Raw genomic sequence first — 27,328 nt, forward strand, 5'->3', positions numbered from 1 at the left:
CGGAACCGGGGCTCCCCGCGGGAAAGGAGGAGAAGGAGGAGGAAGCGGCGGCCGGCCCGCGCCGCCACCCCGCGGGGTCTCTGCCGGGGAGCCCGGGGGACTCTTTCTCGCGGGGCGCGGCGGAGGGATCTCCAGGCGGCTCTCCCCGCCGCCTCCCCCCTGCGCCGCTCGCCCCTCGGCGCCGCCATCTTGGATTTTAATCCGCCATTTTTTTTCCTCCCCCCACTCGGAATTATTTTTTATCACTATCGCCGCTTTTTTTTTTTCTCCCCACTTCCTTAGTTTTCCTCCCCACTCCGCCCCTCCCTGGCTCGGTCTTCACTTTCCCCCCTTCGGCTTCCTCCCCTCCCCCTCCCCCCCCCCGCACCATTGCCTTTGATGATTCATTTTCCCCCAGTGGCGGCGGGGGCAGCGCCGGCGGCGGGGGACCCCAGCGCGGGGCGGTGAGTTTGGGTCTCTGGGAAGGGGCTGTGCGCGCTCTGCGGGGCGGGGGAGGCGCCGGGGCCGTGAGGGGGCTGCGCCCCGGAGCGCGGGGGGCCCGTGAGGAGCCGCGCCCGGGGTCGGGCAGAGCGCGGGGCCGGCGGGGCAGGGCGGGGGCGGCTGTCGGGGCGCCGGGAGCGGCGGGGCCGCGGGCGGAGGGCGGCGCGGGCGGGGCCGGGGGCGGTGGGGGCCGCGCGGGGCCGGGGCGGGCGGAGAACGCCAGGGGGCGGCAGCGGGCGCGGGGGCGGCGCCGCCCGGCCCGGACCCGGCACCGCTCCCCTTCCGCCGGCCCGGCCCGGCCCCGGCACCGCTCCCCTTCCGCCGGCCCGGCCCGGCCCCGGCACCGCTCCCCTTCCGCCCGGCCCGGACCCGGCACCGCTTCGGCCGCTTCCACCTTCATGGTTTTACTGACCCTCTCGATCTCGCCTCGGTTTGATGGACTGGCCGGACTGGTTGCCTTGGGGGTTTTTTTCGGTGTTTCTTTTTTTTTTTTGGTTGGGTTGGTTTTTTTTTGGTGATTTTTCGTTGGAGGATACATGCCATTAGGGAAGGGGCGAGAGGCAGGTCGTTGCTCAACATCTGTGTCTGAAAGTTTTAAGTGGAGTTACCTTTAAGACGTTACTCTCGGAAAGGCGAAGAGCGGTGAGTGAAGGGAGAGTGCGTGGTGTTTTGTCAGGGTGTGTCACAGGCGGTGCGAGAACCTGGAGTGCAGAACTTTGTGGAGTTTTCTGGTGCCTTAAATTCACTGCAGAGGAACACGTCTCGGGACAAGACGGCAGCCTTAATTTGTGCCAGGGGAGGTTTAGGTTGGACATCAAGAAGAATTTCTTCACAGAAGGAGTGATTAGACGTTGGAATGGGCTGCTCAGGGAGGTGGTGGAGTCATCGTCCCTGGAGGTGTTTAAGGAAAGACTGGACGTGGCAATTAAGGCCATGATCTGGTTGAAAGGGTGGTGTTCAGTCACAGATTGGACTCGATGATCTCAGAGGTCTTTCCCAACCTAATTGATTCTGAACCTAACTGAACCTGATCAGTATTTAATAGTGTAACTATAAATACATACTGGCAGGTTTTTATCAATGAGGTTAAAATGTATTGTAGGGTGAGTTCTCATGGAGCCATGCCTTGTTTCCATAATCTGACCACTATAACTATGGATGCAGCTGCTTCAGTTGTCATTAATACTGAACTTTTCAGATCTTTGCTTTGTTCCTTGCTAGTAACAATATGGAAGGAAATCAAGGCTTACTTGGTTGAAAAGTTGGATGTTATTGTTTCTTTGTCAGACTGTGTTCTTATTAGGAGCAGATAGACACAGACATCTCTGCTTTATACCCACTGGAGCTCACAAACTGGAAATTCAGACTTATTTAAAGCAATTGCCTAATGTATTGCATATAAAATGAATGAGTGGGATGATGTATTCTGGTGTACTCGGTAACAGGACTGATGAGGGCTCCTGGATGCTTTTTTTGCTCTGTTAGCACTCTCCAGTTCCAGGACTACACTTCCCAGCATGCCCCTCGCTGCAAACAGCACATGCTTTATGGCAACAGACCGTGTGTCAAGTCAGCCCGGTAGTTGGGAGGCGTGATACTCCTGGGCCAAACCGGAGCTCTGGTTTGAGGATGCAAAGAAGTCCCAGCTCGAGTACTCCTGACCACTTCCCTGACCTTGTGTGTTCCCCCTGCCCCATAACATCCACTCGTGGTTCAAGCCAGCCAGGTTCAGATTTGTCTGGTGACTCCCCTGATTTGTTGACCAAATCATTCAGGTCACTTGGCTCTGCATTTGTTTTGCTGGCACAGAGGAAGGACGGTGTGGAAGTGAGCACAAGCAGATGGGGAGGCAGCAGCATCACTTTTGGAGTTACAGTGGTTTGGAGTCTTCACTGAACTGTTTGATCCAGCCATGTTGGGGCTGCCCTGAACTGAACCTGAACCCGTGTAACTCACATTATTAATACACAGAGTTAATTTGGGTTATGAAGAGGTCCACAGAGTGCTGGAATTGGTGGAAATGTTTGTGTGAATTGGCAAGTGGGAGGAAGGAGGTTCTCCCTCTCCTGGAAGCAGCAAGCTTTTATATTGTCTGTGTGACTGCTGAATGCTGGAATGAATTTTGCAGTGACTTGGGAGAATCACACAGGTTTGGGGGTGCTGTGCTCAGCCTCACCCTCAATACCCAGTGGGGGACATGGCTGGACAGAGGAGAAGGGGCAGGAGCTGCTGAAGTGTAATTCGCTCTCTGACATGCGTTTTGTGCTGGTCCTGAATTGCTTCTGTGCCTGTAGGTGCTTGGATTGGTATCCAGATTGACACAAAAATCATGTGGCTGCACGAGAGAAAAGGGGAATGTACAGGCTGAGCTGTTGGTGAGCGACTGGAGCCTGGGTTTGGGTCAGTTTTGGATCCAGGTGTGCTGTCCCAAACCTGCATCCTGGGGCTGCAGTTCTGCAACAGCCTCACTGGCCTGAGGCAGTTCTGACAGAGTCTTACAGCCTCCCAGTGCCACTATTAATCCCTGTCCTGTTCTGCACTCAGCTTACTCCCAGCACTAACAAGCTGAAAAGAAACACTCAAAAACATTTTCTGGAGATCCAGTTTACTGAACCAAATGCAATAACCAAAATAAGACCTGAGACTGTTTTGAATAGCTCCTTATAGGTGTGCAGGATTTCCTTCAGCTTTGGTTTTCATCAGTCATTCTTACTCTGGTGATCCCATAGCAAAACTAGTTGCACAGTTTTGCTTTCTTCCCAAATTCAAAGGTCTGTTACTCTTTGTAGGGCTGTCAATGATGAAACCTCTGTCTTTTCTCTTGGTTCCTCTGATTTGTCCAGAAGAGCTGAGGCTGGGGGGTTTTGGGGGTATTTTGGTTGGGGGTTCTTAGTTGTTGGTTTTTATGTGTTTATGTATGTGTCTCATGTTGGCTTTAGGTCACTGTCTTGATGAGGAAAACTTCCTTGCAGCTATTGTTAATTAAAAAAAAAAAAAAAAAAAGGCAAGGCAAAATGTATGTGTTTGAGTTCTTAAAAATAATTCTAAAACATCCATAAACTGTATTTTAAAGGAGGTCTGTTGCCTGTCTGTACTAATTGTGTTCGTGCTTCAGTTGTTAAATGGTGCTTCTGAATGTGACTGACATGCTAATAATGCTCAGAAAGTGTTAATAGGTTTAATAAATTTAGAACCAAGTAAATGAAAATTGAGTTTTTATTTTTAAGAGTACTGTTGCAATGAAATGCCAGATACCTCAATTGAACTCTATCTTGGCATTTGAGGAAATGTGCCTGTCAAACTACTGTAATAGAATTCTTAAAGGCAGTGTCATTTGAAGAGTAGTGGTGTTATTAATAAAGGGTTAAAATAGCAGTGTGGTCATTTATATTGAAATTCAAAAGGCCCTTGGAAGCTGTGATTGTGGTGATAAACTTCACAGTTACAGGTAGACCTGAAGTCCTAAGTGTTGCAGGTGTTGTGTTAGAGTTTGATGGCAGAGCTCTGTGCAAGAGTTTCAGAGTATGTGGTGGTGTAAGTATGTTTGAGTGTTTTCTTGAAGGGGAAGGTAATGTTCATCTCTGCCTTTTCTCCCTCAGTTCCTAAAGGACTTGTCAGTATGGATCTGATGTAGAAAGCAGTGAGAACAAATCACACGGGAAGATGCATTAAATAGCACATGGTGGTGGATAGTGGTGCATCTCTTGCTCCCTTTGAGGTTTTCTGTTGGCATTAGCAGCTGTGATATTCATGGGGAAAGGAATCCTGGCTGTTGTTTCTGGCTTTTGATATCATGTCTGGAGAGCAGGTTTTGGGTACTGGGATAAGGAGTCACAGAATGGGTCAGGTTGGAAGGGACCTCAGTGGTTCTCTGACCCAACCTCCCTGCTCAGGCAGGGCCATCCCAGGGCACAGAGCACAGGATTGTGTCCAGGCACATCCTGAATGTCTCCAGTGAGGGACACTCCACACCCTCTCTGGGCAATCTGTTCCTGTACAGTGAAGTGGTTCTTCCTCGTGTTCAGGTGGAACTTCTGTGCATCAATTTCTGCCTGTTGCTTCTTGTCCTGTTGAATAGAGGCTGAAGAAGTGCTCTTGCAGTCTTCAAGTTTGTCATTTGGCTGATAGTAGAAAATAGAGGCAGCAGTAGATGGAAACAAAGGTTTTCTTGCTCATTAGGCTGATGAGCCCAAACAATGATTTTTCACCAGAATTCTGCTCTGCATCACTAAATTACTTGATTTTGCTTGAGGAGGACTTACACTGCTGTCTATATCAGTCTATTTTGGAGTAGAAGAAGGTATTTTTCCTAATGTTTAGTATAGTTTGAGTATCATTTTGTGGCCACGTTGCTTCTTACCTTTGCATTGGTACCTTCCTTGTCATTGCTGCTACTGGTTAAGCAGAAGTGTGTTAGCACAGACAGTTCTCACCTGCCCAAACAGCCCTTGTGAGAGATGGGAGAACACCTTTCCTTCAGCCCACTGTGGCTGCTGCACCCGCTGATTGTCAGAAAACACCACAGTAACCATTTCCCCCAGACTGCTGGATACAATATAGGATTCACCTGCAGTCAGACTTTATGAGATTTCATTCACCTGTCCTGCTCTTGAGCTGTAGCACAGCACAGCAGGGAGTTCACTCCTGGTGTACAAAGAAAGACACCAGGACTGAATTTCATGCAAGTCTTTAATGTAGTTTCTGTTTTAATGCTTTTCATTACCAGTGTTACCAAAACATGGAGGAATGAGGGTTAATTAGAGTTTATAAACCTGTAAAATTAATAGATTGAGAAGTAAGAAAAATGAAGTTTGAGAGTGGGTTTGTCATTAAGTGTTTACATCAGAGTCAGTCACTGGTAGATCTTCACAGAGTTGGTCTTCTGACAGAAGTTCAGGTGGGATGCTTAACAAGCAAGTTTAAGGGGGTTTGGTTTGTTTTTGAGGTTTTGTTGGGTTTTTTTTTTTTTTTTTTTTTTAAGATATATATTATCATAAACTTACATGTGTATGTTGTCAGGCAAACTGTGAATTAAAGTCTATCTAAGGGTGTTTTGGAGGTGCCTTGTGATAAAGGGCTGGGTCTGCCTATAGTTGAATGAATAGAATTAATCTTGAGGTTAAAGAAAATCCCTTCTATTACTGACAGCAAGAAAATTCTTAGTCCACTGAAAGGATGTCAATTCTTTTTCTTGATATTGATGCAGTAACTGAGCCAGATTTGCTCAGTGTGATTCTGTTGCACTTTGTTGATAGTCTTCACTGCCCTTCTGTAACAATTTGTAAAAGGTTCTAAAACCTGTCAGTTATTGGGTGATATGTTCTAGTAAGATGTTTGAGCCAATGCATCTGTTAATATACAATACTCTTGTCTTTACTGTGTTTCCCTAATCACCTCAATCTTCTGCATCTTTGTAAATAACTTAATTACAAATCATCTGGCCATAAACATTTCTTTAGGTAGCTGGATCACATAGGTGTCTTACAGAAATCAAATCATTTACTACTCTTACCTGTTAAAATGCAGAAGTTCTACAAAAGACAGTTTTTCAAACATCTGTTAGTTTGTTGTGACTTTCTTCTACCAGATTGAAATATGTGTTACAATGGCCTGTTACCAGCTGTGAGCAGAGCATTGATTTTTTTTTATATAATTACAGTAAGTAAAAGGCACAATTTATTTCTTTGTGAGGAAGCAGTAGGGAGGAGGGTGAATTAAAATCAAGTGAATGAATTACTAATGCGTAAATGCAATTGTAAAATAATTGTGTAAATCAGATCTTTCCCTGCAAGTTATACAGGGTGAGACACAACTGTGTACAAAAACATTATTAGCTTTCTTATAATTATTTATGCAAAAGACATTGAGACTGCAGACAAAAACTAGCATGTGCTTTGCTAGACACTTCTGTACTGTAAAATTTCAACTCTACTTGTGACCCCACTTAATATTGGCATATCGAACCAGGTGTGTTGTGACTGGTTTGTTTTGTAATAAGGAACAGTAAGAATAGTAGCCTGGGTCCTCTAGGTCATCACTGAGGATTTCTTGAACTCTGATTTTTGAATAAAGCTTTAACATCTTTCCCCTAACCCCATTCCAAAAATGCTCATTTTCTAGTTAGGTTTTTTCCTTTGTTTTTCTAAGCTCCGCTCATCTTCAGTTCTTGGAGGACGTTTATCAAATGGTCTTTGCTGTAGAGTTCCCAATAGGTTGTGAGGTTTACTTATTGGGAGATAGAATCTAAATTGAATATGTATTTGAAAATACTCTGGGTCTGGAGTCACAGAGCTCTGGCCATGTTTATCCATGTGTATGTGTGCTTGTATATCCATGGGTATATACAGCTCTTAAAAATGAGCTGCCATTAGCAATTTGTCAGCTTCAGAATTCCATCCTTGCTGCCAGATGTTGTTGTAAGTTGTGGGACAACACTTCACCTGTTCACAGTTCCGTGTGCTGGTGCTAATGAACGACTTTTCTTTCTTCCTAATGCAAATGGAGATTGCCATCTTTCCTCCCACCTTTCCCCACTTTTTCTTTGTGGGGGGAGGGGGACAGGTGGGGGTGTGTTTCAGCTTTCTTTTACTATTATTATTATTGTTGGGGTATTATTACTATTTTTTGTTAAACTGTGTCTTGAAAACAGTTTCCCAGTAAGTTCTAATCATGTTTATGTTTTACTTCTTGTAGGAATTGGAACTGAATTTATTCATCCACTTCTCCAAGCCTTTTGAAAAGTGACTAAATGCAACTGGGTCAGATTGTCTGTGGTTATGAAGTGGCTGGGAGAATCCAAGAACATGGTAGTGAATGGCCGGAGAAGTGGAAGCAAGTCATCTAATGACCACACACAGACCAAATTGCAGCATGCAGGAAAGGAGAATCCAAAGACGGGCAAAAATGGAGTTGAGAGAAGATCAAGCAGATGTATGTACATGTTTCTGCTGCTTAGTGCTATGATTCACTCCCTAGTTTGCAAGCCAGGCTTCTGTTTTACCTTAATTCATGAGGGAGGTCTGCAGTCAGCATTGAGCTAACATCAGAAATATTGGTCATGTTTGTATTTTCTGGGTATCTTAACTCCTTTCAGGAATACAGATCTCTTCAGATCAGTTTAAAAGTCAAGAATAACTGGGTGCAAATTAATTTTGAACTACTGTGATTATAAAATGCATGATTGGCACTAAGTGACAAATAGTATGATTTGAAGTACTGGCCCAGCTTTCAGTGAATGCACTTGTAGAAGTAAACCCCATTTTTTAGTCAAGTCACTTACATCGATAGCCATTCTGCAGTGGTTTTAAGGAATATGGATTCTTATTTTTGCTATTGGTCTGGGATGGAGGATTAAATGCAAATTAAAGTCCTTTATTCAGATGTCCTTTAAAGTCCTTTATTCTGCTTCTCCAGGTATTTCATCATCTTCTTCAACTGTTCTGTATTTTTGGCTTCCAGCCTGTGTGTCTGTCTGTCCCCAAGTGTAGCTGGGCTCTATAATGTCCCTTAATTGATATGTAATTTGTGTTCTCTTATTTGCAGGTAGTGGTGCTTCAGGATTTGAGGGTCAAAGTCGTTACGTGCCTTCCTCTGGAATGTCTGCCAAGGAACTCTGTGAAAATGATGACCTAGCAACTAGTTTGGTTCTTGATCCTTATTTAGGTTTTCAGACACACAAAATGAATACTAGGTAACTTGTCTTTATTTTTCTAGAAAGGAATTCATCTTAGTTGATGTAAATCAGCAAAACCACGGAATTTTGTGCATGTTTTAAGAAAGTGAAAGAAGGCAAATTTCTGAGTAGCTTCTGCCTTTAAAACAGTGATGCATGTGAGTCTGGAACTCAGCACTACAAATGCAGCCTCTCACAGTGCTCCATCATAGGTCCTTCCATTAGTCTCGTGTATTTGTGCTGTAGAACAGGTTAGTAATAGGCACCATTTTCTAGCTTAAACAGTTAACTAATTATTAGTTTGAAGCCAGTAGTCATTTGAAATATTTCAAAGGCAGAAGCCAGTGTTTGGTAACTTTTCTGTTCCATGTGCCTGGATGCTTTTTTTTTTCCCTTCCTTACTCTTAAGCATCAAAAGAATGATGTAGCTCCTGCGCAGTTCAGTGTTGGTGCTACTTGATCTAAAGGAATTGCTACTCAGACGTGTCTGTGTGGATGAGATAAATGAATGTACTAGCTAGAAACTGGCTTACCAGAGTTGCACCTACTTTTGCACTGTTACATATCTGTCTGAATGCTTTGGTTATGAATTCTGTGTGGTCTCAGGGTTTAGCTGTTTGTGCTTCTCCCTCTGCTACAGGTGTACCACTGATGATAACTGTGTTCTGTAGATCTCTTCTAAGCTTGTTTGCCTACAAGATTGATAGCTCAATGGGGAAACTATATATAAACTCTAAGTTTCTAAGGAAAGGAATTGTGGGTTTACTGCTGTGCAATAACCAGAGCTGGAGTTTCCAGGCAGCACATCATGGGAAACAGACTCTCAGCCCTTCAAACTGTTGCTGTGACTATTTTTAAAGGACAGTTCACCTCTGCAGCACAGTCACATACATATGGTGTCAGTTAAGCAAATTGTGTGTATGCAACAAACTGATCGATTCAAAAATGACTTCTAGGTGAATTGGAGTTGTCATGTTGCATAAATAGTTGCTGGTATAGCCTGACAGCATCAGCTGCACATGAAATTGCAGCAGTGTGGTCCTAATAACTGTAAAGGCTTACCCCAAAGAGATTTTTCCTTTTTGCTGGAGAGTGCAACATCCACCTCCAAGAAGGATGTTTGGAGTTTTTCCTCTTCCCTCCCTGCAATTGGTTACATTAGCAAATTGTCCAAGTAGATATTCTTACAGTTCAGTTTGAAGTGTCTTTGTATTTTCGTTAGTTAATCAAGCTAAGAATATATGCTGAAAGGAAATTTTTGGTTTGTTGCATGAATGACAGTCTGCAGTTTATGCACGGGTTGTTAGTTCTTACACTTTTAGTTAAGGAAGTGATGTAGTCATTGTTTAATAGTTGGAGAAGCTACTTTCATAAATCGTGTTTTATGTTGATAAGTTGTCAACTAAAATACTTCTTTAATTACTATTTTGAAACAAAAGGCTACACAAAGGCCATCATCATGTATTTCTTCCTTTCTCAGACTTGGAGAACAGTTACAGGCAGTCTTCAAGAACAGTAGTTTATTAACTATCTTGGAGCACTATGGGAAATACATAGGTGAGGCTTACAACTCCTACCAGATGCACACCTTCTGCCTCTGTCATATTGTGCTATTGAGAAAGTTTCTAATCTTATAATAATTAAAGTCTGGGCATCAGCATAGTTCTTGTTTATCTTTTTGGTGCAGTGATGACACCTGCTCGTTAGTGTGGCTGTGATGCTTAGATTATCTTTTTCCATCTAGTAAACTTTAGTCTTTCTAGAGCTCCTGAGAGCTCCAGAGCTCCTTACTGTTGTTTTAGTGGCTTTGAGGGAAGGTGGGGGGAAAGCAGGTGTGAAAAAACTATACTGCTTCTGAAATGCCAAGTACCAGTACCCAAATATTATGATGTAATAGAAATGAAAATTTGCAGTTTATGTTTCAGTATCTTCTGCTTCCATGCTATGGAGTCATATAAGTTGCATAGTTCATGTATGGAGGTATGCTTAAAATAAAACAGCCAATTATGGTGGCAAGCAAGGATTTCCTGTTCCTTGTTCTGATTCATTTGAAGATGCCCTGTGAACAGTGAAGGAACAGTGTCTGTGTCACTGTTCTGCTGGGCTGTATTGGAAACATATGAGAGGTTTGTATTTTTGCAGCCCATTGTAAGTTGATGATCACTTACTGAAGTTCTACTTCCTCTTACCTCTGGAAGCCAGGTCTGTATTTTTGTATACATTAATGTCTTCTCTGTAAGCACTTCTTCTACTTAATTCTTCCAGTTGAAGAGTTTGTAAATTTGATTTGTCCAGAGTATATTGATAGAAGAAAAATACCTCTCATAATGAAGTATCTAGATTGATGTTAAAATGTCCTTGTTTTCCATCTTTTTTATATTGAGTTAATGATCTTACAGTAGAGTGGTGACAGGAACATGACTGTTACTTTACTTGCTGGGTTTTTGTGTTTTGGTTTGGAGGTTTTTTCTGGGTGCATAAAAATAAAGTCCTGCAGTTTGTGAACGCCCACTGTCTTGGGAATAGGGCTGTTGGCTCTTTAAACTGTTGAGTCAGGAATGTCTCAAAGAGCTGAAGACTGTTTCTTAAAAGCTTAAAACCGAATCCCCTAATGTGTTTGTGCAGTGTTCCTCTGAAATGTTTTCTTGTCACTAGGGATTTGAAGGACAGTATATATACATGTAGTTCTGGAAGTGTCCTCAGTGGCCTTACCCAAAAGTATTTTTTTTCATCCTCTTGGATTTCCAAGAGAAAGCAGGTTGTTTTCAGAGCTTCCAACCCTCTTTACAGGCCCAGTTGTCGTTCTTTCATCAAATTCGTAGCTCTTATCTCAACAGAATGGCACCTTTGCAGTTAATAAAAGAAACCCCATGTCTTAGAAAGTATGTTCTTGTCAAGTATTGCTGTTCTAAGATGTTCTGTTGCTTCTTGTACAAATCCTGTTATATCAGCCTTTGTTTGTTTGTTGTGGCAAAAAACAAAAAGTCATTTTGCAAGCTACATTTCCCAGGTTGAAGGTTGACAAACGCTGGAGATTAAAACAGACACTTGTAAAATGCCAAGTGAATTCTTGCCTTACCATCTTACCATCAAATCTTGCCATCTTACCATCTCTTATTTTTGTGTGCTTTTCCCCAGGCTGAGCACTGAATCTTGAAGTCACACGCCTTAGTGGCTCATCTGCTCTTTATACTGTCTCACATACAAAGGTGTTACTGTTTAAACCTTAAGCCAGATTCCTGATCCTGTTGCTGCTGTTACCAGTCAGAGTTGTTTCCTGGTTCCCTAAAGCACCGGCATCATGCTAAGGAGCACTCAGAGCACTTCCAATGTGTCTCTGAATTTGCAAGTGATTTAGGAAGTGACATATGTTGTGGTCTGTTGGCTGCTTTTAGCGAAGTTACAAACAGGTGTGTGATGTGGGTGGTTTTGTCTGATTACATGGGACTAAAGGATGAAGCTTTAAGAATTTCCATGTTTTCCATTGGAAAGATTACGTCCTTGGGGAGGAAGTACAGGAAGCTGCCTTTCTCGACACTGCCCCAACAGCAGTCACTGACTTAAAGTGACTGAACTTGACAGGATACATCACTCTTCATCCCTTGGAGTCACCACGAGGCAATAGAGACCAAAAGCACAAAGCAGTTCCATATAATTGCATTAATGAGCCTGTGCTCAATCTCCTCTGCGTTCTTTAGTTCATTTCAGTATAATAATTAACGGGTTCAGTATTTATCTTGAGTGAGGTGTGGAGAATGAAAAAGTGATGTGGGTTCTGCTAAATAAGGTTATGTGGCCATGCAGTTCAGCTTCAGTGTGGTGGTGCTATGGAGATCCTGGATTAGAGGTACCCAACTCTTATGTAGTGATAGCCTGTTTCAAAGTGAAGCTTTTACATTCTTCAGACTCCAGTGTCTCTATACTTTACAAAATTGTTTTGTTTGACCTTTGCATAAAATCTGATTTTTCCTTTTTTTTTTCTAGATTGTTTTTACTGATAGCTTAATTGAGTAAAGTCCTTTACCTTGCTTCTGGTTGTCTTCCTTCACTGTATATAAATCACACAGTGATTATATTGGAACTGTTTTGCTGTTCCAAAATGTTTTTGATTAAAAAAAAAAAATTGCAATCAAAAAAGTACCCTTAACAACCATGCCCTGCCCCTCAACCCAACACCCATCACCTTTTACACTTTTCTTACTTGTACTTTTAGTTTCAACAAGAAGTGTTGTTGCGTCTTCAAAACATGGAGTGGCTTGCATCCAGTGGTCATGTTAACTGCTAAATTAAATTTATCATGTGGAGTGTCAGAATAGGATTAGAGGAGAGTATTAGGTTGTTGGTTTGGGGGGTTTCTTGTGTCCCTCATATTTATTTCTTAAAAGTACTTCTTCTTTAACCATATTAAAGAGAACGAGATTGGGTGTCTTAGAATTTTCTTTATTTCTTTTCTTGGCTATATTGGAGTTTTGACCACATTGAGGTGTATTTAGTGTCAGTTCAAGAAATTTAAGTAATGTGGATTACTCTCCTCATTAAAAGTGCTGCTTTTAAATTTGGCCTTTGAAAAACATGAGATCTTTTTCTGTATGAAAACAGAAATAAAAGCAGAACAAGTTGATCATAACTTGTATAACTAGCTTTGAGGAAAAAATACTCTACAAGGTTGGGCAGGGAGGAAGCCAAAATGTATGTTAATTAAATAAGTTGTTTATGCTTATTTTAAATAGATGATTTTCAACTATTTTTCTGTTGCCTTGAATGCTTAACAGGCTTGCAGTTTTACATTTTGTGCTCAATCTCTGGTACTAGGTGAACATAAACTTGCTGTTTTCCAGAGCTACTTAAATAGAAATACCATCCAGACAAGGTGCCTGCGTTAAAAGGCTAATGGGTTGATACAGTTTTGATAAATTCACTCTTCTTGATGTTCCTTAGTCAGAAGTTAAGAAACAAGGTTTGGAAGTCAAACTCTTTATCGTGCACTGGTATGCTGTGTGGAGTTCCAGACTGGATCTCTTGCAGGATCAGTTTTGGTCCTTTTTGTTCAAACTCACTGCTCTCAGTGACTGAGACTGAGAAAGGTACTGTGCTTCTGAACTTACCAGAAACTCTCCTTTAACTTCCTTTATAGGCAAGCATCTCACTGACCTTTGGCTTTATACCTTGGAGTTCCAAGAGTCTTTAAGTACTCCTGAGGTAAGAGAAACTTGAGAGAGAAAGAGATTTGCTTCCCTAAGCCATTTTCCTACATCTTCCTTGTTGAGACCATGTCAGTTTGCCCTTAACTGGGATGAGATCATCTTCTAGCTGATTTTGAAACTGGAGTAGCCACTGCTTCACCAGATCTTGTTGACTAGGAAAAAATAAGTACTTCCTAGGGAAGCATGAGAAGTTTCTGTTCTGCAGGTTGTCAGGAAGAAGGGCTGATGATATTTCTTTAAAGACACTGTCATAGCTGAGGTTTTCATTCTTTGCTCACTTCTAACACCTGACTGTCTTGCAGCAGACTTCATGTCTCATGAGACCTGACCTGTGAAGCTGCTCGTAGGGTGGCTCAAGGAGTCTGCCTGTGAGCAGATTCAAACACCAATGTGTCTTGTTCAGTTTCCATGATGGAATTTATAAAGGTACTGTTCGGAGGAGGAAACCAGAAGTCTGGATAAACAATTCTGATTTGAATTGCCTCTTCATTCAGAGACTGGGTTGTCTGGTTTGTTCTGTTGGTTTCCTTGTGCTTTTTCTATCTCTCTTCTTTGAACTAGTCTCTCATTTTACTGATATACTTAAAAGTCAGTTTCTTTGGCTCATTTTATATGTATACATTTAGCTGTGGGGCCTTTTCAGGCTCTCTTCATGGTGGAGCTCAGAAACAGTTGTGTAGGCTCTTCTAGCAGACGTGTAGGTTTTTGGGGTTTTTTTAATGGCATGTGTAAATGTGAAAGTCCTGTAACACCAAAATGGTAGTAATGCAAGGTTGCTTCTCAAAATCAATTAGCTTTTTGGTTGCAAAAAAACTAACAAATAAATAAATGTATAAATTATACTCCTGGGAGAAAGAATCTCTCAGCATCTATCAACAGACCCAAATTCTTGAGGAACACTGGACTTCTAGGCTTTCTTGGCTTCTTCAGTGTCTCAAACAAGAAGGCACCTTTTAAAGTATATATGGAGATACACCTGTGAAAGACTAAAGCTTTCTTGAGGAGTCTGGACTGTAGAGTTCTGAATTTGCTTATGAACTTCATATGCTCTCAGTGCAATTTACATGTGCTGTTGAACTGTGAACAGCCCTTTATCTAACTCAGGCTCAGTGTGCACAGTGTCATTCTGTTTCATCTGTTTGGGAACCCTTGAAATGAAATGTTGAACATAATGTTGGTTTTCAGCATCTTTCCATGCACTTGTGGATACTTCTTGTTTATTTGGATTCCTGTTTATCTTTTCTCATGACCTCTGTCTTGTCACTGTGTAAGAACAACATTTTGATAGAGGTGCTGCAGAGAGTCCTTGGTATTAATTTTTGACCCCCCCGGGTGCAGAGAGTCATGTTCTTTGAAAAACCCAGTTCCTGTTTGGAATGCCTGCCATGCAGTCCAGCATTCGTCTGACCTTGTAATGTCTTGGGGGTTCTACAATCTCTTCATCCTTTGCTTGTTTCCAGCCACCTTTTTGACCTTTGCAGGGCTTGGGCATACACTATTTTACTTCCTAGGAATGGTGTTACAAAGTTTCTCCTAATCACTTCAGTGAATTCCACCAGCAGGGTGGTGCCTGAGACAAGAATCCATAGAGACACCTGCTGAATGTGATCCATGCAGGTGTGCCAGTGACTTTCTAGGGCTGGGGCCAGATTCCAGGCTATGTAAGGTAGCTGGTTAGGTGGACACCAACTGTGAGAATAATGAGTTGTGAAAGACCTAAAATGTGAGCACTTGGGGCTGTAAGATGCACTTGGAATTGCTAGAAAATGTAGGGTGTTGATTCTTTTTCTGTAGGTCTTGAGAGCCACTGTTAAGCTTACCATCTGCCCTCCTTTTCTTTCTGTATTTCTTTGCCACACTGGTGTTTCAGTTGGGATATTGCTTACTTTAGCTAGTAGCCTAGACCAAGCTGCTCAGTGATAAATAAGTATGATGATGTCTATCAGTACATACATTGCCTTTCTCAGATGCTAATGCAATTTCAAATGTGATGGTTTTCCATCCATCTTTGCTCTTGCTGGTAGGTCACTTAGCTGAAAAATTATTTCAACGTGTAAAATACAGTGTAAGGGAGAGGGCAGTCACCCATGTAGCCCAGCAAGAAAAGACATAGCTGAAGACCAATTTTATCTGCAAATCCTGTGGGTTTTTCCCTTGCATAATGTTTGCAAATAGAGATGTAAGCGAGATATTACCCTTTCACATTTGTGCAAATTGGTGACCTCTCTACTTCTCCTGGTGTAAGTGCAGTTGGCCCCTTGCTGGAAAAGTTGTTTCTGGTGGAACTGAACGTGAGTGCAGGTCATGTTCTGAAACTAGTCAGGTTCAGTTCAGGCTATGTGATTTTAAATTCCCTTTATATATGAGGAAGATCTGTGAGTTATGACTGTCAAATCTGGGCAAAGGCTTTCTGGTTTGGAGAGCAGAGATATTAATGTGTGTGCATGGCAAGTTGAGGTAGACTCTGGTGTGCTGTGGAACAAAAATAATGATTGTGTAATCTCTGGTCTGAGGGAATTTTCTTGCATGATAGGGTCTTATCAGATTGTTAGGTGGTTAGCTTTTTGGGATGATGATACAAATGTATTCTTTAATAAAGAACTTGCTTTGAAACTTCGTGGCATGGTGTGTGCTACAGTTGTAAGCAGGCATCTGTTTCTTGAGGGACTCCTGCTGTCTTGTTCCATGTCATATCTCAGCTGAACCTGATGTCTGCTCAGAATTCCTTACTGTTATGTCACAAGGAAGTCTTTCAGATGGAGATTTGAGAGATGTATAAAAGCAGTAGCATGGAGTGCTGATAACCTGTAGAAAGTGAATCTGCTCTTAGGAGATTTGTCTTCATTGTATCAGGAGCATAAATACAGCACCTTCCTTCTAAGGAAGGAAATTAAATCCTCAACTTCTACTTCTGATTAGACTCTTAGTATTCTACAAAGTGAAACAAAATCAGGAGGTAACACTTTTTTGTTTCCTTTAAACAAGTTGCATGAAGAAGCAAATCTTATGTGGTCATTTAAAAGAAATTTAGCAACTTCAGCAACATTCAGCATTCTAAGGTGACAGTAAGCCAGTTCATATGGCAATTTAGAAAACAGGGTATCAGTGAGGAAGTTGATTGAGGTTTCCTTCCATCAACTTCAAGAATTTCCCCCGCCCCTTGTTTACTTTTGTAATGAAATACAGATTCCATTTGGCAAGTAAGAGGAAATAAAATCAGCAGCTCTTAGTGTGTTTAGCACTTTTGTCATATGCTCTATAAGCAAAACATCTGAGTTGTAAAAAGAGCTGCAGAAAACTGTTTCTCATGATCCTGGGAAATCTTTATCTTTGTGAAGAGTCCCCTGGGCTGTGGGATACATTTAAGAATACCCACACCCCACTTCTGCCCCAAAGCAGAGCATGTATGGGTATGTGCTCAGTCAATGGCAATTTATAGGGATTTGGCAAAATCTTGAAGTGCTGCTTTCTCTTGGTGGTTTTGCAGCTCAAAAATGAAGCTTCCAGCAGTGGTGCAGGTTTTTTCTGTTGCTTTTTCACACTGAAGATATGAAGGGTAGCCTTTCTTCAATTTCAAGCTTTGGGAAGGAGGCAAAATTCTCTGCTAATGTACAGGTGTTTGTTTTCATGTTTACATGCCCAAGATTTCCTGTTTAAATTCTTACAGTTGCACTAAGTTGTGGAACCTTAATCTTCCACAGATGTAGCATCTGCCATGTGTTAGTATTTGTAGATACATCTTGTGTTGTCATTAAGAACTGTATTTTATATGAATGCACATGTTAAGTTTACAATCTACATAAACCCATGTAGTGAATTTATCAATATAAAAAGGCTTTGGGTTTGATAAAAGTTGGTCAGTGTCATCATGCAGGGAGTTAAACATTTTTATGAGTAGCAAAGGAACTGTGTGCTGTGAGTAACTGAGGGAGAACTGAGAATGACTGATGGTGGACTGGAATAGCTGTATTTTTTTTATTTCAGATTTCGGCCTATTAAAGGAAGGCAAGAAGAACTCAAAGAGGTGATTGAACGTTTTAAGAAAGATGAGCACTTAGAAAAAGCCTTCAAGTCCTTGACGTCAGGTGACTGGGCCCGGCACTATTTTCTTAACAAGAACAAAATGCAGGAAAGGTTGTTCAAGGAACATGTAGGTGTATTTGTAATTAATGTGCTTTTTCAGATGGTTGAAAGGCAAAGAAAATGTAAAAATTTCTTTAAAATGTAGCAATAGTAAAGCAATCAAGTGCTCTGATATATGCTTATTGTTTCTTAAGAGAAACTTCCTTTGTTTTCTTTGTTTTTTAAAGTCTAACTAGACACACCCTTTTTTTTTTTTTTTTTTTTTTTTTTTTTAGCTTGCATTGTATTTTATTCATAGAGTGTAGAAAGGAAGGGGTTTTTTTCCCCTTCATTGTTACTTTGCATTTTGATTTGGTTGGGATTTTTGTTTTTTGGGGGAGTTTTGGGGTTTGTTTTAGGTTTTTTTTTTTTTACTTAGAGCTGTTGTAAATCAAATCGGGTTACAAAGGAAGATAAAAGGAAAAGGGAGTAGCCTTGTTACCTCAAAATACCACAGTTATTATGGGTATAGGGGCTTTCTGTGGGATTGTTACTCCTCCTCCACTTCCCACACCCCAAATCTATTTTCTAAGTAGCATAAAGTTTTTTGATTCTCAAAGTTCAAAGCAACAAAAACATAATATTGTTTACTTAACCAAAAAAAAGATGCTTCTTCAGGAATGAGTCTATTGTTTCCAGATACAACCTAAAGAAATTTACTTTAAAATGCACTAAATCTAGTAATGCAAGAAAGAGTTAGCAGAAAAAGTTCTGCTTTGTTAAAGTGGTTTTTAGAGTAATACAATCACACCTCAACAACAACAAAAAAAAACGGTTCAACAGTCCTTGAATTCAGCATCTAAGTTTGTTGTGGAAGTAATATATTTTTTCAGAACTTGAAATAATAAAATGGATTTGTATAGATTATTAGGTCTCAGTGCTTCTTAAAAATATGAGACTTCTTGAATGCAACTACTTAGTGATTTAAAGAAAAAAATTGTCCATTTTCATTAGTTTGTACCACTCCAGGAATCTTTAATTTTCTTAAACTCCTTGGATAATCACATTACCTGTGTGAGGATTCCTGCAAGTCACTGTGAAGAAATAAGATCAACATATGTATAATTTAAATGTATAGAAATATTATAAAACATATAAAAATGTATTTCAACAGACAGTATCCCGCTCCAGTATCCATTTTGTGTGTGTGCTTTTGTACAGTTCACTTTCATTATTTATATAAGAAGTTCCTCACTGCTCTCCTTTTGCATGTAACAGACAAGTACTGGGTTTTTTCATTGCAGGTATTTATTTATTTACGAATGTTTGCAACTGACAGTGGGTTTGAGATACTGCCTTGTAACCGGTATTCTTCTGAGCAAAATGGAGCCAAAATCGTTGCAACAAAAGAATGGTAAATACAGTTTACTGTTGCATTCCGTTTCTGTCAATTATTTGGAAGAATCTGTAAAAATATACTATAAAGTGTGATTTAGAATTAAAACTGCAACCAGCAAAATAGATAGTTTTGTATTGTTACTTGCAAATTGAATTTTCTCTCTGTTTCTGCTAAGTACTTAATACAGGATCCACACCTCTGGAAGATACTCCTTTGTATATTTGGGTTTTTGCGTATAGTGTTCATTATACATTGGGATTTTTTAAATCTCGTTTTCAGACAGATAATTGTTTTTCTCTACTCAAGAGTTGTTAGCCTTCCGTGAGAAATGTGATATTATGGCAGATTTGTTACACAGCAAATAATTGTGGGGGAAATGACTTTTTTGCCTTTTTTTAAATGGGTGTTATTTGCATATTTTGATTGTGCAAGATAAATCTCTCCTGGAAACACAAGGCTGGAACTGCGGTGTATTTCCCCATCTCATTTTGGCACATCTGAGTTTCATTATAAGCCTGTGTGTGGCAGCACCAGCAGAATCTGGCTTAATTCAGATTTTAAAATCACTTCAAATGTAGACACAGCTTTGCTGTGTGACAGTACCCACATTTTGTATCAGCACACCTGAAGTGAGATGAGATAATGTTCACACTGGGGTTGAGTGGCTGGACACCCTGCTGGTGCCAGCACAACCTCCACATGTTGTAGAGGAAGCTTTGAACAGGCTGAGAGGCCAGTTCCCAGCTCTTCATGACCGGAGCTGAAAGTTTGCAGTCATGATACAACCCCAAAAATACTGACTAAGGTTTTTTTCTTGGGTTGTTTGTTTGTTTGTTTGGGGGGGGGGGTTTGGGGGTTTTTTGGTTGGTTGTTGTTGGTGGTTGGTTGGTTGGGGTTATTTTTGGGGTTTGTTTGGTGGTGGTTTTTTGTTTCGGTTTGGTTTTTTGGTTGTTAGAGGTTTGTTTTGTTTTTGTTCTGTTGTTGTTTGAATTCACAATTGGCTGATTCTTTGGGGTAGAAGCTTTGTATGTAAGCGTGTTGAAAATAGATTAACTTTTCATGCTCAAAATCTTGAGTAGCCGTGAGAAGTGAGTAAGGAGGGCTGTTCTTAACCCTGCTCTAGTCATGGTGGTACGTTGGCTGTCCACACACAAAGGCTTTGTGGTTTTGTTGATTTTTGTAGGTGTCATTCCCTTTCCTCACTCTATTTCAAAGACCAGCTTCATGGTGAAGAACTGCTCATGAGAGAGGAAAACATCTTGCTTGAATTCCAGCCTTTGTTTGAGTCACTACTGGGCCTCATTTAAAAAGCCATGGAGCTTTAAGAATTTTCATTATGCTGGGTTTTCCTGGCCACAGGAAGAAGTTTAGGAAACACAAGCAAGAGCAGCTGGAGGAAGTCAAAATTTCTCAAGTGGTGATGGGGAGGGAGAATACACAAATGAAAAGATCTTGCTTTTGGTTTGAACAATTGCAGAAGCTGAAGTAATCAACTCTTGCAATTTCTTGCCTGCAGTCTCAGGAAATTGTAGAAACAATGGTGGTAATTGTTTCTGACGTCAGATTTGATGTAACTGATTCTATAACAACTTTTCTTTCTGTTGAATTATTTTATAATTTTGGCACATGTGGTCTTATTTCTCATACTCTTTTTACATTAAAGGAAACGAAATGATAAAATCGAATTACTTGTGGGCTGTATTGCTGAACTATCAGAAATGGAAGAAAACATGCTGCTGAGACATGGGGAAAATGACTTCAGCGTCATGTATTCCACACGAAAAAACTGTGCACAACTGTGGCTTGGTCCTGCTGCATTTATCAATCATGGTGAGTATAGGAAGCATGTTGAAGAGCATAAGAAATTGAGAAGTGTTGTAAGTGAGCCAAACAGCACAGGAACTTGGAGTGAAGGGTTTGACTCTGGCATACTGTATTACTGTAAGACAAAATCATATTGGGATTTTCCCAGCCAGAGCTGATCAGCTGTAAAACTCAGAGAAGGCTCTAGGAAGTGATGCCTTCTCCCTTGAAAGAGACTATGGAACTGGCAGCTAAATTAGTGGAGCATATTTTGGGTTACCTTGAATTCTTTGTGAACTCAGTCAACAGTAACATCTTTATTAGGTGTTATTTATATGGGTGTTGAACCTTTTGCACAGAAGCTTAGCTAATTGTGTTGCATTTGTCTGCCAAAGGAAGAGCAGGTAGGATTTAAGATGAAGCTGTTTACCCTAGAGGGAAACTGGACATTTGTGATAGCATAGGGAAGAGCTCAGAAACACAGCTATACCAAAGCAAGAATCTTTTGATGTATGGCTTTGTGCAGTACTAACTTAACTCCCAATATTTAGTTGAGATTCTGCAGTCATTGAAGTCAAAGTGAATCCTTACTTTAGATATCTACAACTATTCATGTTTCAGGTCTTATCCACAGTTAATTGACTTTATCTTTTGGACCTTTTTCAGATTGCAGACCTAACTGTAAGGTAAGCAAGAAATTATAAATAAATAAATTACCCCACTTTTTATTTTTTGTCCAACTTTTCTTCCTCAACTGTTCTACTTTTATTTCTTACTCAGATACTGTGCAGCCCTAATGATTAACCTTTTTTTTTTCCCTTCCTGTCATCTCCTCCAGTTTGTATCAACGGGCAGAGATACAGCATGTGTAAAAGCTCTAAGAGATATTGAACCTGGAGAAGAAATCTCTTGTTACTACGGAGATGGGTTTTTTGGAGAAAATAATGAATACTGCGAGTGTTACACCTGTGAAAGGTATGCATGGATGTAAATAGCTTTCAGATGGAATTGGGCATATTCATGTTCTATTTTGTGAAACTGAAAGTCCTTGATTATGAATACTCAGATTTTTGGACACAAAATAATTGCTTCCTACCTATTTGCTATAATGATTTTTCTGTGTTGTTACAGAATAGTGATGATTTCTGAGAACTCTGTGTTTTCTTAATCTTTTCTGTTCCGGAGATTAGCCCAAAATGAGAGAGAACAAAACAGGGGTGTAGAGTCTTAAAACATTTGTACTGAAGAAAATAGAATTGGGAGGAAAAGGAGTTACAGCTTCTACAAGACCATTGTGAACTGATCCCCAACATTTGCTCTTCTTTGCACCTGATAAAGCAAATTCCATTAATGTTTTATTTGCGGACCTGAAGTTTTCTTCTTCTGGGAATAGGCAAAGTAGTTTTTCACCCAGCAGTGTTAGAACCTGGGGGTTTGTGTGTTTGTAAGTATCTACTGGTTTGGACAGTATTTGCTTTTCTCTGTCCATCACTCAGTATTTGTTTTTCACATATGCTGTCCCAACCTGGTTCTTCACAAAATCGGTTGAAAGAATTCAATAGTTGTTTTCTGCTGTGTTGAAACTTCTGTTCATTGTGAGCAGGGAGGCTCAACATCATCTGAGTGAGCTTCACTCACTTCCAATAGGAGAACTCACTGTTACATTTGACCTAACTGTAGGAAGAAAAACACTATAAAGGACAAAATATTGCTCATATTGAGAAACAGCTTAGTGCACCTGCATGTAAATAGTTTAATAATCCTACCTTCATTTTTATTGGCTACGTTAGTCACTAACGAATCTTGAAATTAAAGGGAAAATGCCCCGGTATGGACCTCCAAGCTCATGTGATGTTGGTACATCATTCTAAGTGAAGGGTGCAATCTCAGAGTTGATCTCAAGAGCTCCTGGTAAAAATGTACTTCAGTCCTGGAGACTGTAAAGTGTTGAATAAAGAGGCACCAGAATTGTTCTTCCATTGTTACATGGAATGATGTGGGGGTTTTCTCAAGTTCTTTAGACCATTGTAATATGGACATACCTTCTTTTTCAGGACAAACTAGTTTTATGTATCTGAACATTTTCGTTAACTTGTTGTTTTTGTATTATAAGTACTGGAAAATATTTTTTTAATGCTAATTTTTGGGTAATTCTGACTTTAGGAATCTGCTTTTCAGTTACAAAGCTGTGGTAGAGGCAATCAAATATATAAGATTTTATTTCAGGGGAAGCTAGTAAGCACTCATTTTTTGCTTGTTTCAAGACTGATGAGGCAACAGTCACTTTGTACACCACAAAAAAATTCATATTTAAGTGTCTCAATTTGAACTATGCTGTAAAGAGTGTTAATTTGCAATGTTAAAATGCTGGGATCTGAGAATCTATGGATGTTTGGAGCAGTGGGAGACTTGGCACAGTACAATTTCTTTCAAGCTTCCAAAAGTCATCACTAGGAAGATTTGCATCTCTCTACATATGTCCATGTACTTTTCCTAGGTGATCCTGCTATTCTTGCTGGCCAAGTGAGACATTTAGGCACCCAAGATGACAGGTAGAAGACAGAACAGCCCACAGAATGCTCACCTGTTCTGTGGCTGTTGGTATCATTGATCCAGATACACCTGGGATCCAAACGTCCGTATATGAAACAAAGCTCTAAGTTTACATGAAGATTTATTAATACCTTGTGTCGTCTTTTTATTTGTAGACGTGGAACTGGTGCTTTTAAATCAAGAGTGGGATTGCCAGCACCTACTCCTGTGATTAACAGTAAATATGGACTGAGAGAAACAGACAAACGATTGAACAGACTTAAAAAATTGGGTGACAGCAGCAAGAATTCAGACAGCCAGTCTGTCAGCTCTAACACTGATGCAGATACCACTCAGGAAAAAGGTAATGCAAGTAAGTAAGGGGAAGAGCTTGGAGTCATTAAAGGCTTCACAAAAACATGGAAAACTTTCACAGTGATGAAATTCTTCTCTTAGTGTTGAGATGTTTCTCATGTACTGGTCGTTAAAATTAATTTATTCTGGAATCTGAAGGCAATTTGAACAGCAAATTCATGGTTTTCCACAAGTGTTTGAAGAACAATAGGTGGTATGTTCTTGTTTTGTTTCCTTTTTTTAATATCAAAAGCAAATATTTATAAACATGTCAGTTTAAGTCCTGCCAATAATTTCTGTATTTCAAAATACAGTAAACTACCACAGGCAGTAGTATGGTTTAGAAAAGAAAACTTACATAGTTAGAATTCTTAGGAAAATAATTTTTAAATAAATACTCTTAGTAGATATTATTAAAAAATAGTTGTTTAGAGGTCTTTTAAATTGGGAAGCTCATCCCTTTCCACATCCAGAATGCATAGTTCAAGCACCTCTTGTGCAGTGAAAGTGCAGAGTTAGTAATTTCAGAACAAATTGGAAGGGATTTTTATTTGTAGTTTTCCTGCAAGACCTTTCTCCATGGAGTAGTGAGTATGATTTATTTGCTTTTCCCATTGCCCCACCTCTACCACCCGCAGTATGGGCAAAATACAAATAATTTAAACTTTGATTTAACTGGTAAACAGGTTTGGAGCTACATAAAACACCGCAGTTCCATTTGTCTGCTGTTTGCTGCTGTGATATTAAAAAACCAAAATATAAAACCCCAACCAACCAATAAAAAAGACCCCTAAAAATGTCCCCAAATCTTTTTATGGACTCTAATTACCAGTTTTTAGAGTTGTACCTCTGTTGAGCAGACATAACTCCTTTGCTTGCCACAATAGGTGGTAGTTTCACCTGAAACTGAAACCATTGCATTAGATAAAGGTGTTTGGGTTTTTTTTTTTTCCTTCTCCATGAAAAAAATCCTAGAGATAATATTAGATCATGCTGATCCTCAGATTTTTCTGGAATAATACTCAGGAAAAGCTGTGGATTATGTCAAATAGATTTTTCTTTTTAATTGGTAGAAGAAGAAATTCAGTAAAAACACGACTTGGTATACTGGGGGGTAGTGAGGGGAAGTGTACCTGGAAATGTTGATGTGGCCTGTTTGGCAATTTCTTTCATGTGCTGAGTTGCAAGTTAAGCAGTCTCATTTCTTACTATATACTATCTATCTTGTCTCATGAATTTTTTTGAAGTGCCCCAAATAAATTAAATAACTGCAGTATTTGGGAGTGGGAAATTAAGGATATAGCAGTGTCATAACAAAACTGCTTTTTTTCTTTTTCAGCTAACAGAAAATCTTCAATTGGCGTAAAAAAGAACAGCAAAAATAGAACGTTAACCAGACAGTCTATATCAAGAATTCCAGCATCATCAAATTCTACCTCATCTAAACTAACTCATATAAATAATTCCAGGGTACCAAAGAGACTGAAAAAGCCTGCAAAGCCTTTACTTTCAAAGATAAAGTTGAGAAATCAGTGCAAAAGGCCAGAGCAAAAGAATGCTTCTCGAAAGCTTGAAATGGGAAATTTAGTTCTCAAAGAGCCTAAAGTAGTTTTATATAAAAACTTGCCCATTAAAAAGGATAAAGAATTGGAGGGACCAGTCAAAGTCGCGGTCTCTAGCGGATGCTTAACAAGGCATGCAGCGAGAGAACATAAACTGAATTCTGTGAAAGGTGCTTATGAGCATGGTGACATTGCACCCTGCACGTACATCACGAGGAGGTCAATGAGAACCAGGATGAGTTTGAAGGAGACCTCTGACACAAAGCTTGAACCAAATACATTGGAGAGCTATAAGAGTAACTTGACTGGAACACAATCGGACATTGCAGAGCAGCAGTCTCGTGCGTTAAACAGCAACGATGTGGCTCATGGACCATCACATAAAGGGGAGGGTCGGTGCCAGAAAAGTGATGCAGGCACATCAAAAAAGAAATCTCGACAAGGAAAGCTTGTGAAACCATCTTCAAAAACAGAGGAAACTGATACTATGCACAACACACCTGTGAAGGATGAAGTACCAGATTTGATTAGTTCTCATTCAGAACTCGAAGAGAGGAATAACGTGGTGGACACACCTGTTGGCTTTAAAGACTGTATCCCTGGATCTGGTGGCTGCTCTGTAACAACTGACAATTTTAAAGCAAAAGACAGCTTTAGAACTGCAAAAAGTAAAAAGAAAAGACGAATCACGAGGTATGATGCACAACTTATCCTTGAAAATAGCTCTGGGATCCCTAAACTGACTCTTCGTAGGCGCCACGATAGCAGTAGCAAGGCAAATGATCAAGAGAGTGATGGAATGAGTTCTTCAAAAATAAGCATAAAATTAAGTAAAGACCATGAAAAAGATAATAATTTATATGTAGCAAAGCTAAATAATGGGTTTAACTCAGGATCAGGCAATAGTTCAACAAAGTTAAAAATACAGCTAAAACGAGAGGATGAAAACAGAGGGACATACCCAGAGGACCTTCATGAAAATGGTGTGTGTTGTAGTGAAACTCTTTCCCTTTTGGAGTCGAGAATGGAAGTAGATGATTATGGTCACTATGAAGAGGAAACAGCAGATGAATCTTCATCAGAAGAAGATGATGAAGAGGAAGATGACTATGATGATGAATTTGATGACTTTATTCCTCTTCCTCCAGCGAAGAGATTAAGGCTTATTGTTGGCAAGGATTCAATAGATATTGATATTTCTTCCAGGAGGAGAGAAGATCAGTCCTTAAGGCTCAATGCATAAGCTTATAGGTCTTAAACTGACCTGGATGTCGTTTCTAAAAAAAATAAAAAAGAATTAAAAAAAATAATAATTAAAAAACCCAACAAAAATTCCATTTGATTATTCCTCAACTAAAGAACTTTCTGAAAAACTTAGTGGCAGCACTTCTTTATTCACCTATCAACATAATATTGTAGAAAGTGTACAGCATACTGACTCTTCTTAAGTCTGATTTGTGCAGATTTTTATTGTACTTTTTAATAGCCTTCTTATGTGCAATTCCGAGTTAGAGGTAATGCTCTGTTGTAAAATAAAGGCTCAAGCAAAGTTACGAAAGTGCATCAGATCTTTCCATGCAGGACAATGAGAATACAGTGTGGCTACAGAATTATTTTTGATCAGTAGGAGCGTTAGTTTGCTCTTACAGTATTTGACTAAACAATTTACAAAATCATAGTAGCAGCATATTAAGGTTTTCTAGTATATGTTAATATCACCAGCAATGATCTACAGCTTTCCGATTTATTTGCTAGATGGTTTTTCCCCCTTGGAGTTTGTCAGTTTTAACACTGTATGCTGTCCCAGACGTACTGTTTGTGGCCTTTGTTATAGTAGCAAACCGTTGGTTGGAAGTCAAATTGATTTCTTTAAAAAAAGAGAAAAAAAATATTAAAAGGTGTTGACAATTTGCTGACTTTTTAGTACATTATATGTACAAGGGTAGCAGTATGCAGAATAAAGTTTGGATATGGTGTATTTATTGCTTGTTACGTAAATTAAACACCTTGTATTTAACACTTTTCAATACTTTTAGATAAAATTGTTCTTTGCAAGAATGATTGGTGCTTATTTTTTCAAGAATTTGCTGTGAAATAATGTGATTACGACGGGCAACATTTATCCAATGAACTGCAGCTATCCTAAATTGGTTCTTCATATTTTTCTGTTGCACTTGTAAAATGCTACAAGGAATTTAAAGAAAAATCTATTCACTTTAACTTATGATAGTTTTATCAAATTAAAAACAACTAAGTCACA

The 27,328-nt window shown here is 39.9% G+C and overlaps 1 protein-coding gene across 6 annotated transcripts; it reads left to right on the forward strand.

The window, feature by feature from the left end:
• Positions 1-27,328, forward strand: KMT5B (lysine methyltransferase 5B). 6 transcript variants are annotated; one of them, XM_083863599.1, is made up of 10 exons: positions 1-443; positions 7,174-7,410; positions 8,023-8,170; positions 17,341-17,506; positions 18,723-18,832; positions 20,481-20,647; positions 21,287-21,306; positions 21,459-21,595; positions 23,329-23,525; positions 24,846-27,328. In XM_083863599.1, exons 2-10 carry the CDS (start codon positions 7,257-7,259, stop codon positions 26,309-26,311), a joined length of 2,565 nt encoding a protein of 854 aa, XP_083719725.1. In that variant the 5' UTR covers positions 1-443; positions 7,174-7,256; the 3' UTR covers positions 26,312-27,328. The 6 variants fall into 6 exon arrangements, with proteins under 6 accessions (XP_083719725.1, XP_083719726.1, XP_083719724.1 ...); XM_083863600.1 differs by lacking the exon at positions 1-443 and adding an exon at positions 687-1,122; XM_083863598.1 differs by lacking the exon at positions 1-443 and having other exon boundaries at positions 7,034-7,410.

This window comes from Zosterops lateralis (genome assembly GCF_965231275.1).
Source record: "Zosterops lateralis genome assembly, chromosome: 6".
Lineage (NCBI taxonomy): Eukaryota > Metazoa > Chordata > Aves > Passeriformes > Zosteropidae > Zosterops > Zosterops lateralis.